The sequence below is a fragment of the Ciconia boyciana genome, chromosome 7, assembly GCF_034638445.1.
Source record: "Ciconia boyciana chromosome 7, ASM3463844v1, whole genome shotgun sequence".
Lineage (NCBI taxonomy): Eukaryota > Metazoa > Chordata > Aves > Ciconiiformes > Ciconiidae > Ciconia > Ciconia boyciana.
In genome coordinates, this window is record NC_132940.1 from 12,461,431 (window position 1) to 12,481,209 (window position 19,779).

At 67.0% G+C, this 19,779-nt stretch overlaps 1 protein-coding gene across 2 annotated transcripts; it reads left to right on the forward strand.

Moving 5' to 3' along the window:
• Nucleotides 1-1,827: 1,827 nt before the first annotated feature.
• SLC6A9 (solute carrier family 6 member 9) lies at nt 1,828-19,747 on the forward strand. 2 transcript variants are annotated; one of them, XM_072868967.1, is made up of 14 exons: nt 1,828-1,976; nt 4,263-4,408; nt 13,019-13,175; nt 13,345-13,476; nt 14,645-14,897; nt 14,987-15,119; nt 15,613-15,747; nt 15,828-15,931; nt 16,010-16,247; nt 16,349-16,483; nt 16,810-16,909; nt 17,194-17,294; nt 17,493-17,663; nt 17,895-19,747. In XM_072868967.1, the coding sequence occupies exons 2-14, from the start codon at nt 4,379-4,381 to the stop codon at nt 18,105-18,107; spliced, it is 1,902 nt and encodes a 633-aa protein (XP_072725068.1). In that variant the 5' UTR covers nt 1,828-1,976; nt 4,263-4,378; the 3' UTR covers nt 18,108-19,747. The 2 variants fall into 2 exon arrangements, with proteins under 2 accessions (XP_072725068.1, XP_072725069.1); XM_072868968.1 differs by lacking the exons at nt 1,828-1,976; nt 13,019-13,175 and having other exon boundaries at nt 4,264-4,408.
• Nucleotides 19,748-19,779: the final 32 nt, after the last annotated feature.

Consider the following 19,779-nt stretch of genomic DNA (forward strand, 5'->3'; position numbering starts at 1 on the left):
GCCATGTGCAGCCAGGAGCAAGGGTGCTAGCGAGCAAGCTGGCTCCTGGTGCAGAGCAGCCTTGCGCAGGTGCTGGGAGGGAGTGGGAGGACCTGAGCACCCGCCAGTTTTGCTGCTTGCCTTCCACTTCCTGCTGTGGGTGTCCTGACTCTGGCTTTACCACACTTGCAAAACAAGTGTCAGCCCATGAGTGCATTGGCACCAGCTCCCATCCTGCAGCCCAGCCCACTGGCGAGTCTGCAGCGGTGAGGCCTGCAGTAGCTGGCCAGACACCCCTGGGGCACCCACCCTATCGCTGCCCCCACTTCCACCCCATCCCATGCTGAGGATTTCCTTAACCAGGCAGCAACCCCCAAGGACAACGGGGATCCATGAAGAGGGATGCTCCCCAAGTTGGCTGGAGCACCAGGGCATCAGCCCTGGCATGGGCTGCGGAGGCAGAAAGGACCAGAGAGCACCCAATGGGATGTGGGAAGGGCTGTGCTGTTGGTGCACTTGGGGTGCTGGGCTGTGGGGCACAAGGGCCCCGCTGCACCCCTGCCACGCTCCCCACAGCTGCCCCGAGGCCCCGGTGTGCAGCACGCCCTGGGAGCTGGGAGGGATCCAGGGGACAGGCCAGGGTGCTGGGGTGCAGGCACCCGTCCCGGCATGTGGGAAGCCCAGCAGGAAGGGGTGGGGAGGGGAGGGGAGGAGAGGGGAGGGAAGGGGAGGAGAGGAGAGGGGAGGGGAGGCCTTGGCGCACCCGTCATGTATTACTGGAAGCATCTGGCCTGGGCTGCGGGGGCGTGTGCTGGCTGCACATGCATGTGCACACATACACACGGGTATGGGGACGCACACATGCACATATGTATTTATGGGTTTGTGTATATCAGTACGTGCATCCACACCTGTGTACGCTCATGTTCACGTGTGCATACATACCCATACATGTGTACACATACATACAGAGGCACGGAGGTCTGCACACATGTCTATGCATATGGATACAGACATGTACCCTTATGTGTGTACACACATGTACACGCACACCTAAATACATAGGTACACATGCACAGATTTGCACGCATACGGGTGTGTGTACGCATGCCAGCAATCACACTTGCTGCAGCATGCACATGCATGGACGTACAGGTGTGTGCGCATGGCCCCCCACACGTGTGACAGACACGTGCACACACACGCGTGCGCACACATGCGCATACATGCACACATGTATGAGTCACGCTAACCGTGCGCGTCCTGGCTGGAGCCTGTGGCCATCCCCCTGCCCGGGTTCCTCACGGGGCTGCGCCCTGGCACTGCGAGGCTGTGCGTGTGCATGCTGCCTGCGGGTGTTCCTCCGTGTGTGCCCGTGGGTGTGAAAACAAGCGTGTGCAGATGCATGCGTGCCCCGTGGGAGCCTGTGTGTGACCATATGTCCTATATATGTCCACGTGAGTCATGTGCCCGTGCGAGCCTGCATGTGCCCCTGGGTGTCCACGTGCCTGTGGGCTGCATGTGGGCTGCGAGTGCCCATGTGTGCCAAGCACGCCACGTTTGTGCCCAAGCGTGCCAAGTGCATAGTGTGCCCGTGTGCCCACGCGTGCCCACGTGTGCCTGTGCACGCCCGTGCGTGCAGCGTGCCCGCGTGTGCCCATATGTGCCCGCGTGTGCCCATGTGTACCACGTGCGCCCACGTGTGCCGTGTGCGCTCTCGCCCCGCGGGTGCCCGCGGTGCCCGGCGGTGCCCGCGCCCCCGCTGCGGGTGCGGGCGCGGGTGCGGGCGCCGGAGCGGGGCGCTGGGGAGCGCGGCGGTTCGGGGGGCGGAGCGCGGCGGCGGGGGCGAGAGGCGGCGCCAGCCCCCACCGACCTCCAAACTTTCATTAACTCGGCGGCACCGGCGGCGGCGGCGCCGGGCCTGGCACGGCAGCGGCACGGGTACCGGACCGGGCGGCGCTGGCGCGGCGGGAGGGGCCGGGCGGCGGCATGGGCACGGGCACGGTAAGGGGCGCGCACCTCCGCCGGCACCGGGTGCCCGGCCCGGCCGGCAGCCGCGGGAGCACCGGGGGGGGGGGGCTGCCGGGGAGGGGCGGCGGTGGGGTCCGGGGAGGCAGGGCCGGGGACATCGGGAGCGGCACCGGGAGCCGCCACCCGCTAGGACGGCGGCGGGAGCGGGATGCGGGGCGGTACCGCATCTGTTGCTCTCCCGGCGCGGCGGCGCGGTACCGGGGGAGCGCGGGGGCGCGGCGGGCAGAGCGGGGCCGCCCGCCGCTGCACCCGGGGGGGGCGGCGGGCACCGGGACGGCCCGGCCCGGTGGCGGGGCGGGGGGGCTGGCGGTAATTTTCCACGGGCATGTGCCGGGGCGGGGCGGCGGAGCAGCTACCACGTGGCGGCTGATGTAACCGGGCCCCCCCGCCGCCGTGCTGCACCGGGCGGCCGCGGCGGGGGGGGTGCCGGGCGGCGGGCGCTCGGGGGGGAAAGGGCGGCGGCAGACCGGCCCGCTGCCCGCCCCCCGTGGGTACCGCGAATCCCCGGCTGCGGCGGGCCCGGCGGATGCTGGCTGAGGAAATGGCCTCGCAGGTGGCAGCGGACGAGGGCGGGGGGCTTCATCCTGCGGCCGGGCATCCGTGGCCTTCCCCTGGGTGCCGTGGGCTGCCTCCCCTGCCGAGGTGTGACACCCCATCCGGGAGCCCCCGTGGGTGCCCAGGTGTCCCCACTTCCACGGTGCCACCCGTCCCGTCTCTAGGTACGAGCCGCCCTGCCCTCCGAGCTGTCATGGCATCCCGCAGCACTGGGAGAGCCGCTCCGTAGCAGCCGGGGAATGCCGCAGCCCCGGGCATCCCTGCATCCATCCTGCTGCCGCCCCGCACCTGGCTGGGCGCTCGCCTCCTTGCCAGGCTGGGAGCCAAAGCCAGCAGCATCTCGGCAGGCACGCAGCCTTATCAGTGCCTGGCAGATCCCAGGGGCAGCGACAGGCTGTCCCCTTGGGTGCTCTCCCCTCCCGGGACAGAAGATGAGTCCCCAGGCTGAATTCAGGGCCACAGGGCGGGCAGCTTTTGGCTGGCTGGGGATAGGTGTGCGGTGGGGAGGATGTCCAGCCGCTGGCCCTGTGCCTCCCGCCTCTGAGAGGTCCCCGTGGCACGCGAGGAGCAGAGGAGGAGGGCTTGTCGTCCTCCCCTCGCAGTGACGACATCTCAGCTCCTCTTGGAAATGCAGCTGCCCCTGGGGAGGGGTTTGGTGGTGGGACGCCGTATCTGCTGGCAGCAGCCTGCCTGCACTGGAGGGGCTGTGGCCAGGGCTGGGTGCTTGCCCCGCATCCCCCAGCCTCCTGCCCTTTATCTCTGCCACCCATGCTCCCTCCCTACAGCTTCAGGGCCTTGTGCCCCTCTGCTGATCGCTCTGTACCCACAGTGGCCTGGGGACCGGCCCTGGGGTGCTCGGCCGGTGGTGGTGGCGGTGGCTGGGGACCCTTGGTGGGAGTCGGGGGTCCTTCCCCAGCCAGCAAGGGCACTGAGTGCTGATGAGGGATCTGCAAACACCGGTGCTATTGCACAGACAAGCAAGCTGGTGTTTTGCAAGAGTGGCTGTCCGTCTCGGCGAGGTCAGGCCCCGGCGCTCCCCTGGGGCCTCCAGCAGCCCCGGGCTGGGGCAGAGGTAAGGGCAGGCGAGGCAGCTGCCCATGCCCTGTCCGGCAGCACCTAGCGCTTGGCAGAGCCCAGCGGCTCGGCCCCCCTGCGCTGCACGTGCACGCAATGCACCGGGGCAGAAGGCAATCGTTTCCCATCTGTGTCCTGCGCGGCAGCTGAGCCCTGAGCTGGCCCCGCTCAGCGCCCAGTCCCGGCGCTGCTGTGTGCCGCAGCCACTTCGGCTCCAGCTCTCACTGGGGGAGAGCTCGCGGGGCCCCCGCTCCTGCCCGTGGCCCCCGACGCCCACCCACCGGGAGGCCAGCAGCCAGCTGCCCGCAAGGTCGTCTGTCCACACCGGGTAAATCTTTAACTGCTTCTTGGGAAACACCTGGGAGCAGCCGCTCGTGTGGGTGCCAGGGGGTTCGGAGATGCTGGATGGGGGGACAGCCACCAGGAAGAGACCCTGCTGCCAGCCCACCCGGCCCCAGGCCCTGTGTCCTCTGCCAGCCCCGCTCCTGTGCGCCCTGCGGGCAGGTAGAGGGGAGCAACCCGCCTGGCACGGCCCCTGGTTCTGGGAGGGAGGGGGAGGCCCGGGGCGGGGACGTGCCCACCCCACCACTCACGTCTCTCTTGGTGTCTCTCCCTTCTGCCCAGCTTGCTCTGACGGTGGATTGAAGTGCACCAGTGCTGGTGCGGCAGCCAGCAGGACAGAGAGCGCAGGCGAGGGACCCTGCGGCAGGCAGCTGGCACCGCACTCCAGCCTCCAGGGATGGCCGATAAGTGCAGTGAGGGGCTGCTGGTAAGTGCCGGGACACGGGGAGCGGGCTGGTGTGGGCACCTGCTGTGGGGACCCGCAGCACCCGGCGCAGGGAGCAGGACACTGGGGCTCCTGTAAGGCTTGGTGCCCCCCAGGACCCCTGTCCAGGCTTGTGCCACCCAGGTGCTCCTCCAGCATGATGCCTGTGGGGCAGATGCCGGCCACTGCTCGCCCTGAGCCTGCTGCCTGTGAGGCTCCCTTGGTGTGGTGTCTCGCCGTGCCTGGAGATGCTATCGCCCGCCTCAGGCACTCTGCCCAGCCTTATCACCTGCCCCAGCTCTCCGGGTGGGTAGCGAAGGCTGGAAAGCCCAAGCTGGGCGGCTCCTCTCCCTGCTCTCAGTAAGGGGCGTGGGTGCCCCTCTGTGCTGGGTGCCCCCTGAGGGCATGGTGTGGGGCTGCTTCCGCTCTGCCTCCACCCGGCAGGCTCAACTGGACTGGGCTGGTAGGATGGTGCGTGGGCAGAGCTGAGTGTTTCCAGGCGTCGAGGCAGTGCCCGACCCTCCGTCCTTGCAAGTGGTGTGTTGTGGGGTGCTGTGCTGCTTTGTGCTCGCCTGCGCTGGGGAGGGCTGCGGTGCCCTGGGCGGATGCAGGATATGCCTGGCACGTGTCCTCCTTGGAGGGCTGCAATGGCCCCGTGGTTGTGGCGGCTCTGCCGTGCAGCGAGCGGTTTGGGAGCCCCGAGCTTGGCTTCCCGTGCCGGGCTGCTGCGCTGCGCCTGGCAGGTGAGCCCAGGCTGGGCTTGGCTCTTCCCTTTTTCCTGACGGATGGAAGCTGAACACCGGGGCTGACATGATTGCTGGGCCCTCCCCTTCCCGGGGGGCTTCCTGAAATAGCTGCACGCTCCAGCCAGAGGGCCTGGAGCCAGGACTTCCCTGGGAAGCCGAGAGCCAGGGGAGCGGCGTGCCCAGCAGGCGCTTTCAGCACGCTCGCGTGCACATGGTTCCTCCGCTTGTGTGTCCCAGCGTGGGCCCGCTGGCTGTGCCTGCAGTGGAGACCCAGCGCCTGTCCTGCCCGCAGCGGGCAGTGGAGGGGTCAGGGCGGCCGGTGGGATGGGAAGGCAGGAGGAGCCCTTGGCTGGTAATGGGGATGTATCCAGGCTCGATCAGGGGTCTGTCAAGGGGACGTGCTCCTGCACGTATGGGGCGCTCGCTGTGGCTTCATGCTGCCACTGCGTCCTTGCCCTGGCCGGCGCAGCCAGCATCGCACTGGGGTGAGGGCTGAGCCTGGCACCTGCGGCAGGGAGACGGGCATGGGAGCGCCCGCTTGCTCCCAGTCAATCTTTAACTCACTTCTCGGAAGTACCTGACCAATCCATGCTGGGGCCAGAGTGTGCAGAGAGGTGGGGACGGGTGGGGGACCATGGGGTCTGGCACGTGCTGTGCTGGCTGCCCTGGCTTGCAGCCCTCTGCTCGGGGCTCCCCTGTTTGCGGGGCTGAGAGGACACCTGTGCACGGGGCACGGGGGTGCTGGTGTGGGGGCTGTGGGAGGAAGGCAGGTCCCCGTGAGAGCATCCCTGCTCCTGGAGCATCCCTGTGCTGCACCAGCTGCCAGAGCCTCGGGAGGAGCTGCGGCAGGATGGGTGCTGGCTGCTGAGCTGCCTGGGTCACTGGGGAAGGGAGCTAATCTCCCTGGCCTGCCTCCAGGGCCCTGCCAGTCACCTGGTAAAGCGCTGTGCCTGCCTGTCCTCTCATCCCTGCCTGCAGGTGCAGATCCTGCCTCCCCAGCCTGGCCGGGATCCCACAGCACAGCCCCTGCCCAGGGGTGTGTGTGCAGCCCCAGGAGCGGGTGGGTTTGTGGTGGAGCTTGGGGTGCCCACCGTGCCCAGCCTGGGGAGGGACAGGGGTGACGGTGGCAGCAGCTGGGCAATGTGCAGCTGTGCCTCAGTTTCCCCACCTGTGAGCTAGGGCCTGCACCCTCCCGTCGGTCCCGGCGTGACAAGGGTGCCATGTCCTGCTTTTGCAGGCTCTGCATTTTGTGGATGTTCCTGAGAAGTGCTGCGTGCTCACTCCAAAATCACAGGCAGGAGGGCGGGCAGTGCCCCCCCACCCCTCCAAACCCTGCAGAGGCTGTGGTGGCGGGTGCCCAACCTGGCGCTGGGGTGTAGGGCAGCTCCAGGGGCTGGATCACAGTCCCTGTGTGGCCGGGCAGGGGGCTCCCCATGGGGCCACAGAGGAGCAGGGAGGGTCTGACAGCCTCTCCCTCCCTGGCCTTTAAGGACATTTTGTTTTGTCCTCCCCAGGGCCCTTTGTTTGGGTTCCAGCAGTGCCAGCGGCTCCTCACTCCCAGGGCTGCCTTGCTGGCATGGATCAGCAGTATTCGGCTGCGGGGTGCTTGCCTCAGGTGGGCTTCTGCTGTTGCCCCAGCCCACCCTGGGTGGACACCGGGGTGCTGCTCCCACCACGCTGCCTGGGGGTTAAGGGCTGGGGGAGCCCTGCCTGTCCCAGGCACCCCCAGCAGCGTGGTGCCGCTGGCTGCGGGCAGGGGGGCCAGCGGAGCTGCAGAAGTGGCTCTTGGCTGTGGGAGCCCTTCCTGGAATACCAAGGGGCAGCGATGGGGGGGCTGGTGGGGGATTTTTCTGCCTGAATGCCCTGGGTGAATCATGTCCGCCCTGGGAGAATGGGGCTGGAGAAAGGCAGCCCTGGCGGGAAGCACCCAGCTAGGGGATGGTGGCACCAGGGCAGGTCCCTGGGCATCATCCCTGCCCCGGGCACCCTGCAGCCCTGCTCGGGGACAGGGTGATGGGGGCTGGAAGACCAATGGCCATCCCCGATACGCCCATTGCCCGTGCCTCTCTAGTTCAGCCCCAGCACCACCAGCCAGCTGGGGTGGGGACTGGGGTGTCAGGGGAGGTGAGGGTCCCGCTGCAGGCCCTTTGTTTCCAGCAGCATGTCCCTGTGGGGCTGGCAGTCCCCTCTGCCTGCTGGCCAGGCTGCCAGGGGAGCAGTGCGGTGCTCCCGTGGGCTGGCACAGGGCCCGGCATCCCCAGGACGGGGCGGTGGGTCCCGCCATGCTCAGGCTGCTGTGGGGGCACAGGAGGCAGTGTGCCCGGGGCAGGATGTCTGGCAGTGGCATGCAGGTGGCCGGGGCAAGGTGGTGCAGCCCAACCGGGACACAGAGGGATGCTTGTGTAGGCACTTTTTGGGGTGTCGGGGCACAGGAGGTGCTTGGCTGCATGTGGGGCAGGACTGGAGGTGTAAACTGGGAGGGCTGGGCTGGGGTCGCTGGGGCTGGCACAGCGTGGGGTGGCTCTGGGCTTGCACGTGTCCCAGGGGGGCACAGTTGGGTGCTGTTATCTTATGGATGGGGCATGTCCCAAGCTACCGGCTGGCCGGGGCAGGAGGGGACAGGGACAGGCGCTGGGTGCCGGTGCACGGGGGACTGAGTGCCCGCCCCACACATGTGTGCCAAGTGCCCACCCCACACACGTGTGCCGTTCACGTGTGTGCCTGCAGCCGCTGCTGCCCGGACCCCAGATGGTGGCCCAAAAGCACAGGCCTGTCCCCCCGCCCTCGGCGTGCCATCACGCCTCGCTGGCGCCTTGGCTGCGCTCCCCAGCTGGGGCGCAGGGCTGGGAACAGCTGGGGCACCCCGAGCCTGGCTGGGGGGCACCCCATGCCCATCCTCCTGTGGGACACAGCACCCCACTGGGGTCCCACCCCACACTGGCAAGGGGGTGAGTGGGGAGGCTGCAGGGTGCCCTGGTGGCAGGAGGGTCGTGGCACAGCCCTCCTGCCAGCCAGATGGTCCCCCGCGGGGCAGTGACCTTGCAAGGGTTGCCATGGAGACCTCATGATGTCGCCAGCGGTATGACGTCAGAGTGAAGTGTCAGAGTGAAGTAGCGTGGCACCAGGCTGGGGATGTGCCAGCAGGCAGGCTTGTCCCTGCGCCCCTGTCCCCCAGCGGGGCCATGCCCGGTCCCCGCAGCCCTCGAGTGCCAGGGGTTGGGGTTGGGTGTGCAGGGCCAGGCGGCTGCGTGAGTGATGGGCATAGGGGCAGGAACGCGTGTGTGGGGCTTGGGGGGTTGGGGCATGGGAACAGGGGGCACCAAGGGGACGCAGCCCTCTGCCACGCTCCAAACAGAGGTCCCCGCCCCGGCCAGACGGGCAGTGGTGCCCGGGGCGAGGGCAGCGTTGCCTGTCGGAGCGTGCGGAGCTGCGAGCAGCTGGACCCCTCTAATGAGGTCTCATTAAGCAGGACGGGGCTCAGCACACTGCACAGCCTGCCCTGCCCGTGCCTGCTACGAGGGGATGCCTGACTCGTGGAGGCACAGCTCATGGGGGGGAAACTGAGGCACAGGGGTTCCCTGTGGCGTGGGGCAACGCGGGGATGGTGCCGGGGTGGGCGGTGTGGTGGGGCACCAGTGCCACGGTGGGGCGGGTGGCGAGGGGCCGAGCCTGGCTGCGAGGCGAGCGGGGAGTGGTGCCAAGTGCCGGAGGCAGCGGGCGGGGGGAGGCGGGCGGGTGGCTGCTGCGCCGGAGCCCGAGGTGCCAATGAAGCCGGGGACTCGCCGAGCCGGCCAGCCTGACCCCCTGGATGGCGGCTGTGGGCAGCCGGGCCCCCCCAGACCCCTTCAGCAGGTCAGTGGGTAGTTGAAAGCAGGGTTTGGGGGGCAGAGTGGGGGGCCAGGCTGGATGGCGGCTGTGCCAGCGCCATCCCCCCACCGCTGTGGCTCTCCAAGCCCCTCTGTGCCAGCTCTGGGGCGATGGCTGTGCGGGACCAAGTCACAGCTGCAGCTCTGTGCCGTGGGATGCTCGGGAGGCACCCCAAGCTCCACAACCAGGGACATCGGGTGCCCTGGGGAGGGAGGGCACAGTGCAGCCCCTCCGTGGCCTCAGCTGTGTTGGGAGCAAGAAGAGATTGCCTGATAGTGTTGTGTGTGTTAACTCTGGAACCTACTGATTGCAAGAGGGGTGTACAGCACCCCTTTGCCTTGCTCAGTGCTGGATGGGCAGAGTCTAGCTAAGACCCCTCCCCTTCTGCCCCCTCCATTTCATGGGCATCAGCAAGCAATGTCAAAGTTTGCCCTGGCCCCCCGTGGCACTCCGGGGCTGAGGCTGGTGCTGCTGCGGGCGGCTGGTAGAGCACATTCAGGGCAGTCACTGGGGCTGGGCAGCCTCCCCGCATTGGGGGGGCTGTGGAGCACTGCGGGGGGGGTCCTGCAATTTGGACATCCCCCTCAGCATTGCATCACCCTGGCTGGGAGTGCCCCCTTGCCTGTGCCCCTCCTGGCACTTACGGGTGATGCTGCCACAGCCCGGGCCGTGCCAGGTGCCCGTGCCCCCACGCCATGCCTCTGCCGCACCGGGGCAGGGGCAAACACGGGGCTGGGCACTGCAGAGAGAGGGCAGGGATGGCTGGGATGTGCTGGTGGGGCTGGCAGAGCTGGGCGGGCATGGCAGCCTCTGGCACGGGGCTGGCACTTCTGGGTTCCTCACACCATGTGCCAGGGAGTGTGGGGGCCAATTACAGGGGCACCCCCCCACCGCAGCACCCAGGAGCTGTGGCTGGACAGTGAAGGCGCCTGTGACACCGCTCTCAAAGTTACCCCATTCCTGGGGCACCCTCTCCAAGTCACCCCATCCCTCCATCCCCAGGGACCCCCACCCCAGGCTGGGGTTCCCCTGCCCCAAGCGTCCTGCACCCCACTTCCCTGCCTTGGAAGAGCGGCTGTTTTGGCAAATGATGTAATGAGCATTTATTTATACCTTCCGGCAGCCTCTGCCTCACCCGGCCATGACTGCATCACCATCACCATGGCGAAGAGCAATGACATCAGGCTGATGACATCAGGGGCTGACTGGTACCCTGCATTGACATTGCAGGAGCAGCCCTGGCACCCCATTAGGAGTCTGGGGAAGGAGTTGGGCATCCCTCACTGGTTCAGGGGGGGCTGGATAAGGCTGATGCCCCATGGAGTGCTTCTGCCGGGCTGAAATATGGCTGAAATACGGCACTCAAACTGTGGGAGCAGTTTGAGTGGGGAAAAAGTAGGGGGAACCATGCTGGAGATGCCTCTCTTGGGGACATCCCCTCCCAGCATCAACCCCACCGCTGCCACAAGCTTTCCAGCCATAAATCAGGGCTCCTTCGAGAAGTGGGGGGCATCCGGGCACCCCAGCCAAGCTGTCATTGTGCGAGGCGATGCTGCTTAGCATGAGAAAGCCTCCGGTGCCAGGTGGCGTGATGGATGATGCCTGGTCTGCTGGGCTGGGGAATCTTTGGCCATGTGGCGGGAGGGGGGGTCCCTGGGGAAGGGGGAGGAAGGATGCCCCGGGCACCCCGAACATCCCCCTTTGGGGGGCTTCCCTCCTGATGTTTGCACCCAAGCCAGGCATCTTTTGGAGCTGCATGGGAGCACATGCATGGAAAATTTGGGGAGTGGGATAAGGACCCCCCCAGAGAGGCTGCATCCTTGCTGGGGGGCAGCTCCCCCTTTGCAGCCCAGCTCTGTCCCATGCCCACAGCAGGGAGGGGGAGGGTCTCATCTTGCCGGACGCCTGGCTTCTCTGTGTCCTGTCCCCCCCTCTTTTACCATGTGGGGTTGGGAGGGCGGTTAATGAGTGTAAAGGACAGGGTGACCTTCCCAGATTTGGGGAGAGGGGGGGTTGTAGCAAGCTGAGGGGTGAGCACGCAAGCGTGTGCGCACATGCGTGTGCTTTGTGCACACATGGGCACACATGTGGCTGCCCCCTTACTGGGGACAAACATGCCGAAGCCCTGCACTGCAGGAAGTGGGGAGGGGCAGCAGAGGCCTGGCGCTCTTGTTACACTAGTGCTGGGCAGCTCAGAGCTGGGGTGCCCCATCGGGCATGCGGGTGAAGCCGTGCCGAGGTGACCTGAGCAGAGGGGTGGCCCTCTGGCTTTGTGACAGGGATGAGTCGGGGCCATGCGGTATCGTTCTGTCCCCCCGAGACCCTTTGCCAGGGAGGCTGGAGCATTGCCCCCCCTCCCACTGGCTGTGCTGCTCATTAGGAGCCTCGTTAGTGCAAGCAGCTTAATCAGAGTCTTCCCAATCGGATCAGCCTGCGGGAGCAGGCAGCGTTCCCCAGTGTGGGGACAGTGCCAGTGTCCCCCTCCCCACCCTGGGAACCCCTTGGCCTTGCTCCTGCTCAGCACCCCAAAATAAGAGCCTCCTCCGGGGGTCCTCCCCCAGCACCTGCGGTTACTGTGAGCTCCTTTCTGATGGACCCTTTGCCCACGGGGTCTGGTGTGGGCACCCCGGTGTCCTGGCTGGGCACGGCCAGTGTATCCCCCCCATAGCCCTGCCCAAAGCGCCCGCCGATCACCCCTCTCCCCCAGCCCTGCACCCCAGCAGCCCCCCCGTGGCTCCCGGCGCGTGCAGGCCCCGCTCGCAGCAGATGGCTTTGTTTGGCAGCGCGGTGCCGGAGTCGCCGGGCATCACGTCCCGGCTGTGCCGGCCCTAATCGAATGATACGGTTAGGTGCACCGCGTCTGCCGCCCGCGCCCCGCCGGCGTGAGCAGATCTGAAGCGATGGCTCCCATTTGTGGCCCGCTCGCTGCCCACGTCAGCCATCGTGGGGGGCACGTGGGGTGTGTGGGGGGGTGAGTGGGCATGGGAACGGGGTGTCCGTGGTGAGGACACTGGCACCACAGAGCTCTGGCATCGTCCTAGGACTGCCGGCACTCCATGCTGCTCCCATAGGGTCATGGGTGCTGTGGGGCCATGGACTGACCAGCACCCTCATCCCATGCACCCATCGCCTGGCCTCAGGTGGGGATGGGAGGGCTCAGGGCACCCATGGCACCCCAAAATGCCATCTGCCCTCAGCCCAACCTGTTGGACCTCAGCAGCATCCAGGCAGGATATTACTGTGAGCCTGGGGCCACGCTGGGATGGAGCCACGGGGTGATGAGTGCCATCTCCGTCGGGGATGACGGGCGCCCGTCCCTGTTGTTGTTGTCCCTGGTGTGAGCTCGCATTGTGTGGCAGCCTGCACAAAGCACCCTTTCTTGCCCCTGTCCAGCCCCCTGCCCGGGTCCCCTGCAGGGGTGAGGGATGGCTGGGTGCCGGGGTAGTCCCAGGGCACCCACCTGCACAGGAGCCACCCTGTGCTGCCCTGAGCACGGTGCCCTTGCTGGGCGCTGAGCCGGCAGCAGGACCCCAGCTGCAGCAGGGTGCCTTTCCCAGGGTGGCACCCAGCCCCCCGCCTGCTCTAGTCACTGCACCCCACTCCCCTTTGAGGGGGGCCCCTGCTTCACCCCGGGGGTCCCACCATTCCCCCCAGCCATGGGCAGTGGCCACCCAGCAGGGCCTCTCTTGCTGGGCGCAAGGGGGGGGGCGTGGGAACAGAGGCCCCTTTGTGCTCGGCCGCCCGGACCTGCTTTGTATGAGTTGCAGGCTCTTCCTTCACTGCAGCCGGGCTCTGGGCAGAGCTATTCATCGGGGGGGCCGCCACCGCTGCCCTCCCCCCTCCTTGGCACTGCCTGTGTGTGGCAAGGTGGGGGGCTGGCATGGGGGAGGGATGGGGCAGGATGCGGGGGACCACCCGGCCCCACTCGGTGGCCGCTGCCCCTCCGATGGGGCCGGCAGGGGGGTCCCCAGTTGACATGCCCCACGGCATCTCTCCACAGAACGGCACTGTGCCCGGGGAGCGGGGCAAGCAGGACAAGAGCGTCAAGCGTGGCAACTGGGGCAACCAGATCGAGTTCGTGCTGACCAGTGTGGGCTACGCCGTGGGGCTGGGCAACGTCTGGCGCTTCCCGTACCTCTGCTACCGCAATGGGGGAGGTGGGTGTCAGCGAGCCAGGGGAGCGGGGTGCTCTGGGGCAGGGGTGGGGGCATGCGCCCAGCCCCATGTGGTGCTTGCCGGCCCCAGGTGCAGTGCAGGGGGGGGGGAGGGGGGCATGGCCATGCCCAGGGTCGTTGCCTGCTCTCACCCTCTGGTTCCTGCCGCCAGGTGCCTTCATGTTCCCCTACTTCATCATGCTGGTGTTTTGTGGCATCCCCCTCTTCTTCATGGAGCTCTCCTTCGGGCAGTTCGCCAGCCAGGGCTGCCTCGGCGTCTGGAGGGTCAGCCCCATGTTCAAAGGTAAGGGGCTGCCCACCCCCACTAGCACACACCAGCATGGGGCACCTGCTGGCACAGCCCCTGGCACGTGGCACACTCCCCTGCCCACCCCGTGTGTCCCCTGCACACACACCTCTGGCACATTGCACAGCCCCACACAGGCACCTGCGACTCGCACAGCTCTGCATGCCTTGCACACGCGTGCCTTGCACACGCACTGCTGCCGGTGTTGCAGGGGTCCCCTGTGCGCATGCCCACCCTGGGCTGCACTGCCCTGCACACACAGCCTGCCCGGCGTCCCCTGCACGTATTACACATGTCCCTGCACACACGACACATCCCCCGTGCACACCCCAGCCCTGTACTGGCATCCACTGCAGGCATTACACACACATCCCTGCACACGCCGCACGTGTCCCCTGCACATCACCCTTGCAAGAGGCCACTCAGGTCCCCTGAACATGCTGTGAATGCCCATGGTCCCTCTGGCTGTGGGCACACTCCTACAGTCCTCTCCTTGCCCCATGGGTGGTAGGTGCTGTGCCCATGCGCGTGGGTGCTGGCCGTGCTCGGAGCTTGCCCTGCCACAGCTGGACCCCGCTCCAGGTGCACCTCCTGGCACGCCGGCCTGCTCCTGTGCTGCCAGCTCCCTTGGCACATGCCTGCGTGCTGCCTGCTGGGTGACACACCCACACATCACGTCTGAATGCAGGCAGCACGTGCACACGCTCCTACGTGCTTTGCACCGTGGCGTGTTCAGCCTGGGTGCATGTCCCCATGCTTGTGTGGCCTCTGTCACCTGCCACCAGGTAGCTGCAGCCCTAAAGTCACCGTGGCCATGCAAGGAGAGACCCCCCAACCCGGTGGTTCTCCAAGGTCTCCTGACCGCAAGGGTTTGCCTAGAGCCTTGCAGGCCACGCACCCTGTGTGTGTTGCTATCCATCCCGGGGACCCACAGCACCATGGGGCTTGCTCAGAGGTAGAGGACCCCAGGCATGGTGGTGGGCTGAGCCATGCAGTGCTCCCCACCCCAGTGCCACAGCTGGGCCCCGAGCAGCAGCATGGCTGCAAGGCTGCCGACAGCACTGCATGCTGCCCACCCCGCCCCATGCCACAAACCCCCATGCTGCGCACCGTACCCGCGCTGTGCCACACCGTGCCACTCACCCCTCCCTGGTGCTGTTCCCAGGCGTGGGCTACGGGATGATGGTGGTGTCCACGTACATCGGGATCTACTACAACGTGGTGATCTGTATTGCCTTCTACTACTTCTTTGTGTCCATGACGCGCGTGCTGCCCTGGACATACTGCAGCAACGCCTGGAACTCGCCCGACTGCGCGGGGGTGCTGGACGGGAACCTCTCCAGCCATGCTGCCCTCGACCTCACCCGCCTCCTCAACGCCACCCAGAAGCGCACCAGCCCCAGCGAGGAGTACTGGAGGTACTGGGGACAGGGACAGGGATGGGGACCGGGACCGGGGGAGGCGGTGGTGGCGAGGCCCCGCTGACGCTGGCTGCCCCCTGGTGCAGGAGGTACGTGCTGGACCTGTCGGACGACATCGGGAACCTGGGTGAGGTGCGGCTGCCCCTCCTGGGGTGCCTTGGCGTCTCCTGGGTCATCGTCTTCCTCTGCCTCATCAAGGGCGTCAAGTCCTCGGGGAAGGTACCCGTGTGTTCCCTCCAGGCCCTGCCCCCTGGGTGTGGACACGCCCCCTCTGCAGATGGCCACGCCCCCTCTAGGCATAGCCCCTCCCCTCTTGGGAATGTACCTCCCGTTGTCAGTGTGGCCCCACCCCTTCTGGGCACAGCCTCTCCCCTTTTCAGCGTGGTCCCAGCCCTCTGTTCATGCCCCTCCCACTCTGGGAAAGGCCACACCCCTTGCGACCTGGCCACACCCCTTCTGGGCACAGCTCCTCCCATGTGGCCATGGCCCCGCCTTCCCTGACCATAGCCCCTCCCCCTGGACCATACTCTCCCCTGCTGGTCCATTGCTCCACACTCTGGACCATAATCCCGCCCCTGGTCTGTAGCCCCTCCCACAGTCCATAACCACACCCCCATAGCCCCTCCCCATCCATAACCACACCCCTGTCCCAGGCCACACCCCTTGTCCGTGGCCACACTCCCGCCCCGCCCCACTGAGGTGCCCCCCGCAGGTGGTGTACTTCACGGCCACCTTCCCCTACGTGGTGCTCACCATCCTCTTCGTGCGCGGCATCACGCTGGAGGGGGCCCTCACCGGCATCATGTACTACCTGACGCCCCAGTGGGACAAGATCCTCAACGCCAAGGTGAGCGGGGACCAGGGGCGGCAGGTGGCCAGGGAGGAGCGGGGCTGGGGGACACAGCACTGACCACCCCACCGCCGCAGGTGTGGGGTGACGCGGCCTCGCAGATCTTCTACTCGCTGGGCTGTGCCTGGGGCGGGCTCATCACCATGGCCTCCTACAACAAGTTCCACAACAACTGCTACCGGTGAGTGCCCGGCCACGGCCCCTCGGTCCCCCTGCTTCCCCCTGGGCCTGCCCCCAGCCCTGACCCCTCTCCCTGCAGGGACAGCATCATCATCAGCATCACCAACTGCGCCACCAGCGTCTACGCCGGCTTCGTCATCTTCTCCATCCTGGGCTTCATGGCCAACCACCTGGGCGTGGACGTCTCCAGGGTGGCCGACCATGGCCCCGGTCTGGCCTTTGTTGCCTACCCTGAGGCCCTTACCTTGCTCCCCATCTCACCCCTCTGGTCCGTCCTCTTCTTCTTCATGCTCATTCTCCTGGGGCTGGGCACACAGGTAGGTCATGGTGGGGCGGCACGGTGGGGCCAGCGTGTTGGGATGGGGTGGCATGGTGGGGCCAAGGTGGTGACATGCTGCCTCCTCCACCCCACGTGCAGTTCTGCCTGCTGGAGACGCTGGTCACAGCCATTGTGGACGAGGTGGGCAACGAGTGGATCATCCGCAGAAAGACCTTCGTGACACTGGGGGTGGCTGTGGCGGGCTTCCTGCTGGGTGTCCCGCTCACCACGCAGGTAGGTGACCATGGGACTGCGGTGATGGGGTGCCGTTGCCGTGGTGACCGTGTCGCGCTGACACCATCAGCCATGTCCGCATTGTTGCCATGACCACCCTGGTGGTGGTGGCATCCAGGGCCTGGTGTTGCCATGCCAACACTGGCGATGGTATCCCGACTAAGCGTCTCCATGCTGACCCTGGCATTGGGTGTTGCCACGCTGACTGCAGCAGTGGTATCCAGGCTGTGTGTTGCCATGCCAGCCCTGGCAGTGCGGCTGTGCAGTTGCCCTGCCGACGGCGACGGTACCGCCACAGCAGCCGTGCCAACGGGTCTCTCTCGCAGGCGGGCATCTACTGGCTCCTGCTGATGGACAACTACGCCGCCAGCTTCTCCCTGGTCATCATCTCCTGCATCATGTGTGTGGCCATCATGTACATCTACGGTAGGTGCCACTGCCTGCAGCCAATCAGCCGGCAGGGCTGCCCCAGCCAACCAGTGGGGAAGGGGGGGTGTGCGCTAACTTCTGGCCAGTCGGTGGTTTCCTGCGTGCTAACTGGCTGAGGCGTGCAAGGCCATTGGCCAATCGGGGCAGCCGCGACCCGAGCAGCTGGGTGGGTCCCACCAGCAGGTTCTGGAGCTGGTGCTGGGCAGGGCTGGGCAGGGGCTCGGGGTCCCACGGGGCCCCAGCCCAGCTGCGCCGGGGCTGACTTCCACTCGTCCCTGCAGGGCACCGCAACTACTTCAAGGACATCGAGATGATGCTGGGCTTCCCGCCCCCGCTCTTCTTCCAGATCTGCTGGCGCTTCATCTCACCCGCCATCATCTTTGTGAGCATCGCGACCATGGGGCACGGGGCCACGGGAGGAGGGGGCAAGGATCTCACCTGGATCCCTCACTCGCCCACCCTGGGAGGAGGGTGCTGGGCTGCAGGGGGGCAGCAGGGGTAGGGCAGAGCAGGGCGATTGGGGGGGGTGCAGAGCACGCTGGCTGCTCCCCTCTGGCTGATCCTGCCTGTCCCTCCCCAGTTCATCCTGGTCTTCACAGTGATCCAGTACCGGCCCATCTCCTACAATGACTATGTCTACCCCACCTGGGCCATCAGCATCGGCTTCCTCATGGCGCTTTCCTCTGTCATCTGCATCCCCATCTATGCCATCTACAAAGTGTGCTGCTCTGAAGGGGACACGCTGCTGGAGGTGGGTGGCCAGGGGCTAGACCCCCTTGTCCATGTCCCACCTGGGGCTGCCTGCAAGGCTGTCCCCCACCCCACTGGAGCTCTCGGCACCCTTGCAGCGGCTGTGTGCAGGCAGCATCCGTGGGGCACCCCATCTCCGGGCACCCCTGGGAGCCGCTGGCACGCTGAGGGAGGCTGGGGCAGGGGAGCAGGGCAGGTGCTAACCCTGTCCCCGTCCTCTCCCTCTCTCTAGCGCTTGAAAAATGCTACCAAGGCAAGCAAGGACTGGGGCCCGGCACTGGCAGAGCACCGCAGCGGGCGCTATGCCCCGGCGTTCAGCCCCTCCACCGAGTCCCACCTGGAGGTGCAGCCCCTGCAGCTGGAGAACGGCCGGAGCGAGGTGGTGGCTGCCTCCCCTGTGCAGGGCAGCAACGGCTCAGCCCACAGCCAGGACTCCAGACTGTGACCCCCCGCCGTCCCCACACCCCCTCTAACCCCTCCCGCGCGATGACACTTTTGCACCTTCCGCTGGCGGAGCCTGGCTCCAGGCCGCACCGGACCGTGGGGGGCTCTCAGCGCCCGTCCCCGAGACCCCCCCACCTCACCGGTTAACCCCCCCTGACCCCCCCCCCCCCGTGGCGTTCGTTAACCCTCATGTTTACGGTAACCTTTGTGCGCGACGCTGGGACAAGAGAGGAGGGGGCACAGCCCCAGGAGGGCTGGGAGCCAGAGGCACTTTGCAGGGGCTCTGCCCCGGGGGGATGCACAGGATGGCGGGGACCGGGGTGCTCCCCTGCTCCCGGACCCCCTGCAGCCGGGCAGCCTGCCCCACCGTGGGGCACCCTCCTGGCCTACCCATGGCGGCGGCATGGGGTGGGACCAGGGCTGGGGCTCGCAGGGACTGCCCACGGCCGCCCCCAGCTGTGTGTGCACAGGGCCGCTGTGGTGGGGGTTGGCACCGTAGGGACCCCCGGCCCAGGCGGGCACCTGCTGTGGCTCAGAGCCTGCAGGGTCCCACAGGTGGCCATGCCCAGGGACAGTGCCAGGCACTGGGCCAGCACAGGTAGACGGGGGCAAGCACGCTGCCTGCGTGGGCAGCAGGATCTCACGGCACAAGACGCAAGCACTTAGAGCACACGTGTGTGTGTGTGTGCGCCCCTCACAGACACAGTATGGGCACACACATGGCACACGTGGGCAAGCACATACACACGGTACTGTGGGGCTGTACAGGCAGCGAGCTGGTATGGCCCCCCATGCCCACAGCACCCTGCAGCCCCATTGCGGGGCTGTGGGTGCCCGCCTGCATGGCCAGGCACTGCCCGCAAAGCTGGGCGCAGCCGTAAGCAGCGTGGGCACAGCCGTAAGCGGCGTGGGCACAGCCTGGCGCTGCTGCCTGCCCTGCAGCAGGGCAGGGGGCTGGGGAGCACTTAAGCCTGGCCAAGGGGTGATGGGGAAGGGCTGGGGCCCAGCTCTCCCCAGCAGCCCCGGCACGGGCCGGGGGGGGGCCTTCCATGGTGCTAAGGGGGTGCAGAATGGACCGGCCCCCCCAGCTGCTGCTAGCAAGAGGTACCAGCGGACACACAGAGGGCTGTGCCAGCCCGCTTGCTCCGAGCCATCCGGGGACGCTCAGTCCCCAAGCAGTATTAGTGGAGCAGGACGCGCTGGCAAGGCCGGGCGGTTTTAAATCTGTCTTCCAGCTCCAGCCAAAGGGCTTGGAGCTCTCGATTCGGGGTGGATGGCGTGGGACCCTTCCCACCCCACTACTCCCCTCCCAGCCAGCACCCTGTGCTCCCCACGCCGCAGCCCCGAGGCTGGCACAGGGACACGGTGCGGTTTGGCATGGCGGCGGTGGGCGGTGGGCGCTGAGCCCCAGCAGGACGTTCCAGCTCCCCTGGCCCTGTCCCAAGCCCCCCGCCATGCCACGGTGAGGGGTGCAGGTTCCCGCATGGTGCCCGTGCCCTGCCCCACGTGTCACGCCGCTACTCTTCACCTCTAATTGTTAGCAATAACGCGCGCGTCCCTGGGCAGCGCTGCCTGTGCCAGTGTCTCTCCCAGTGTAGCGTTCTGAAGTATCCTAGCTTTTAATGAGATTTGTATTCCTGAGGCTGTGTCTTGCTGTGCACTTCCTTGGGGAC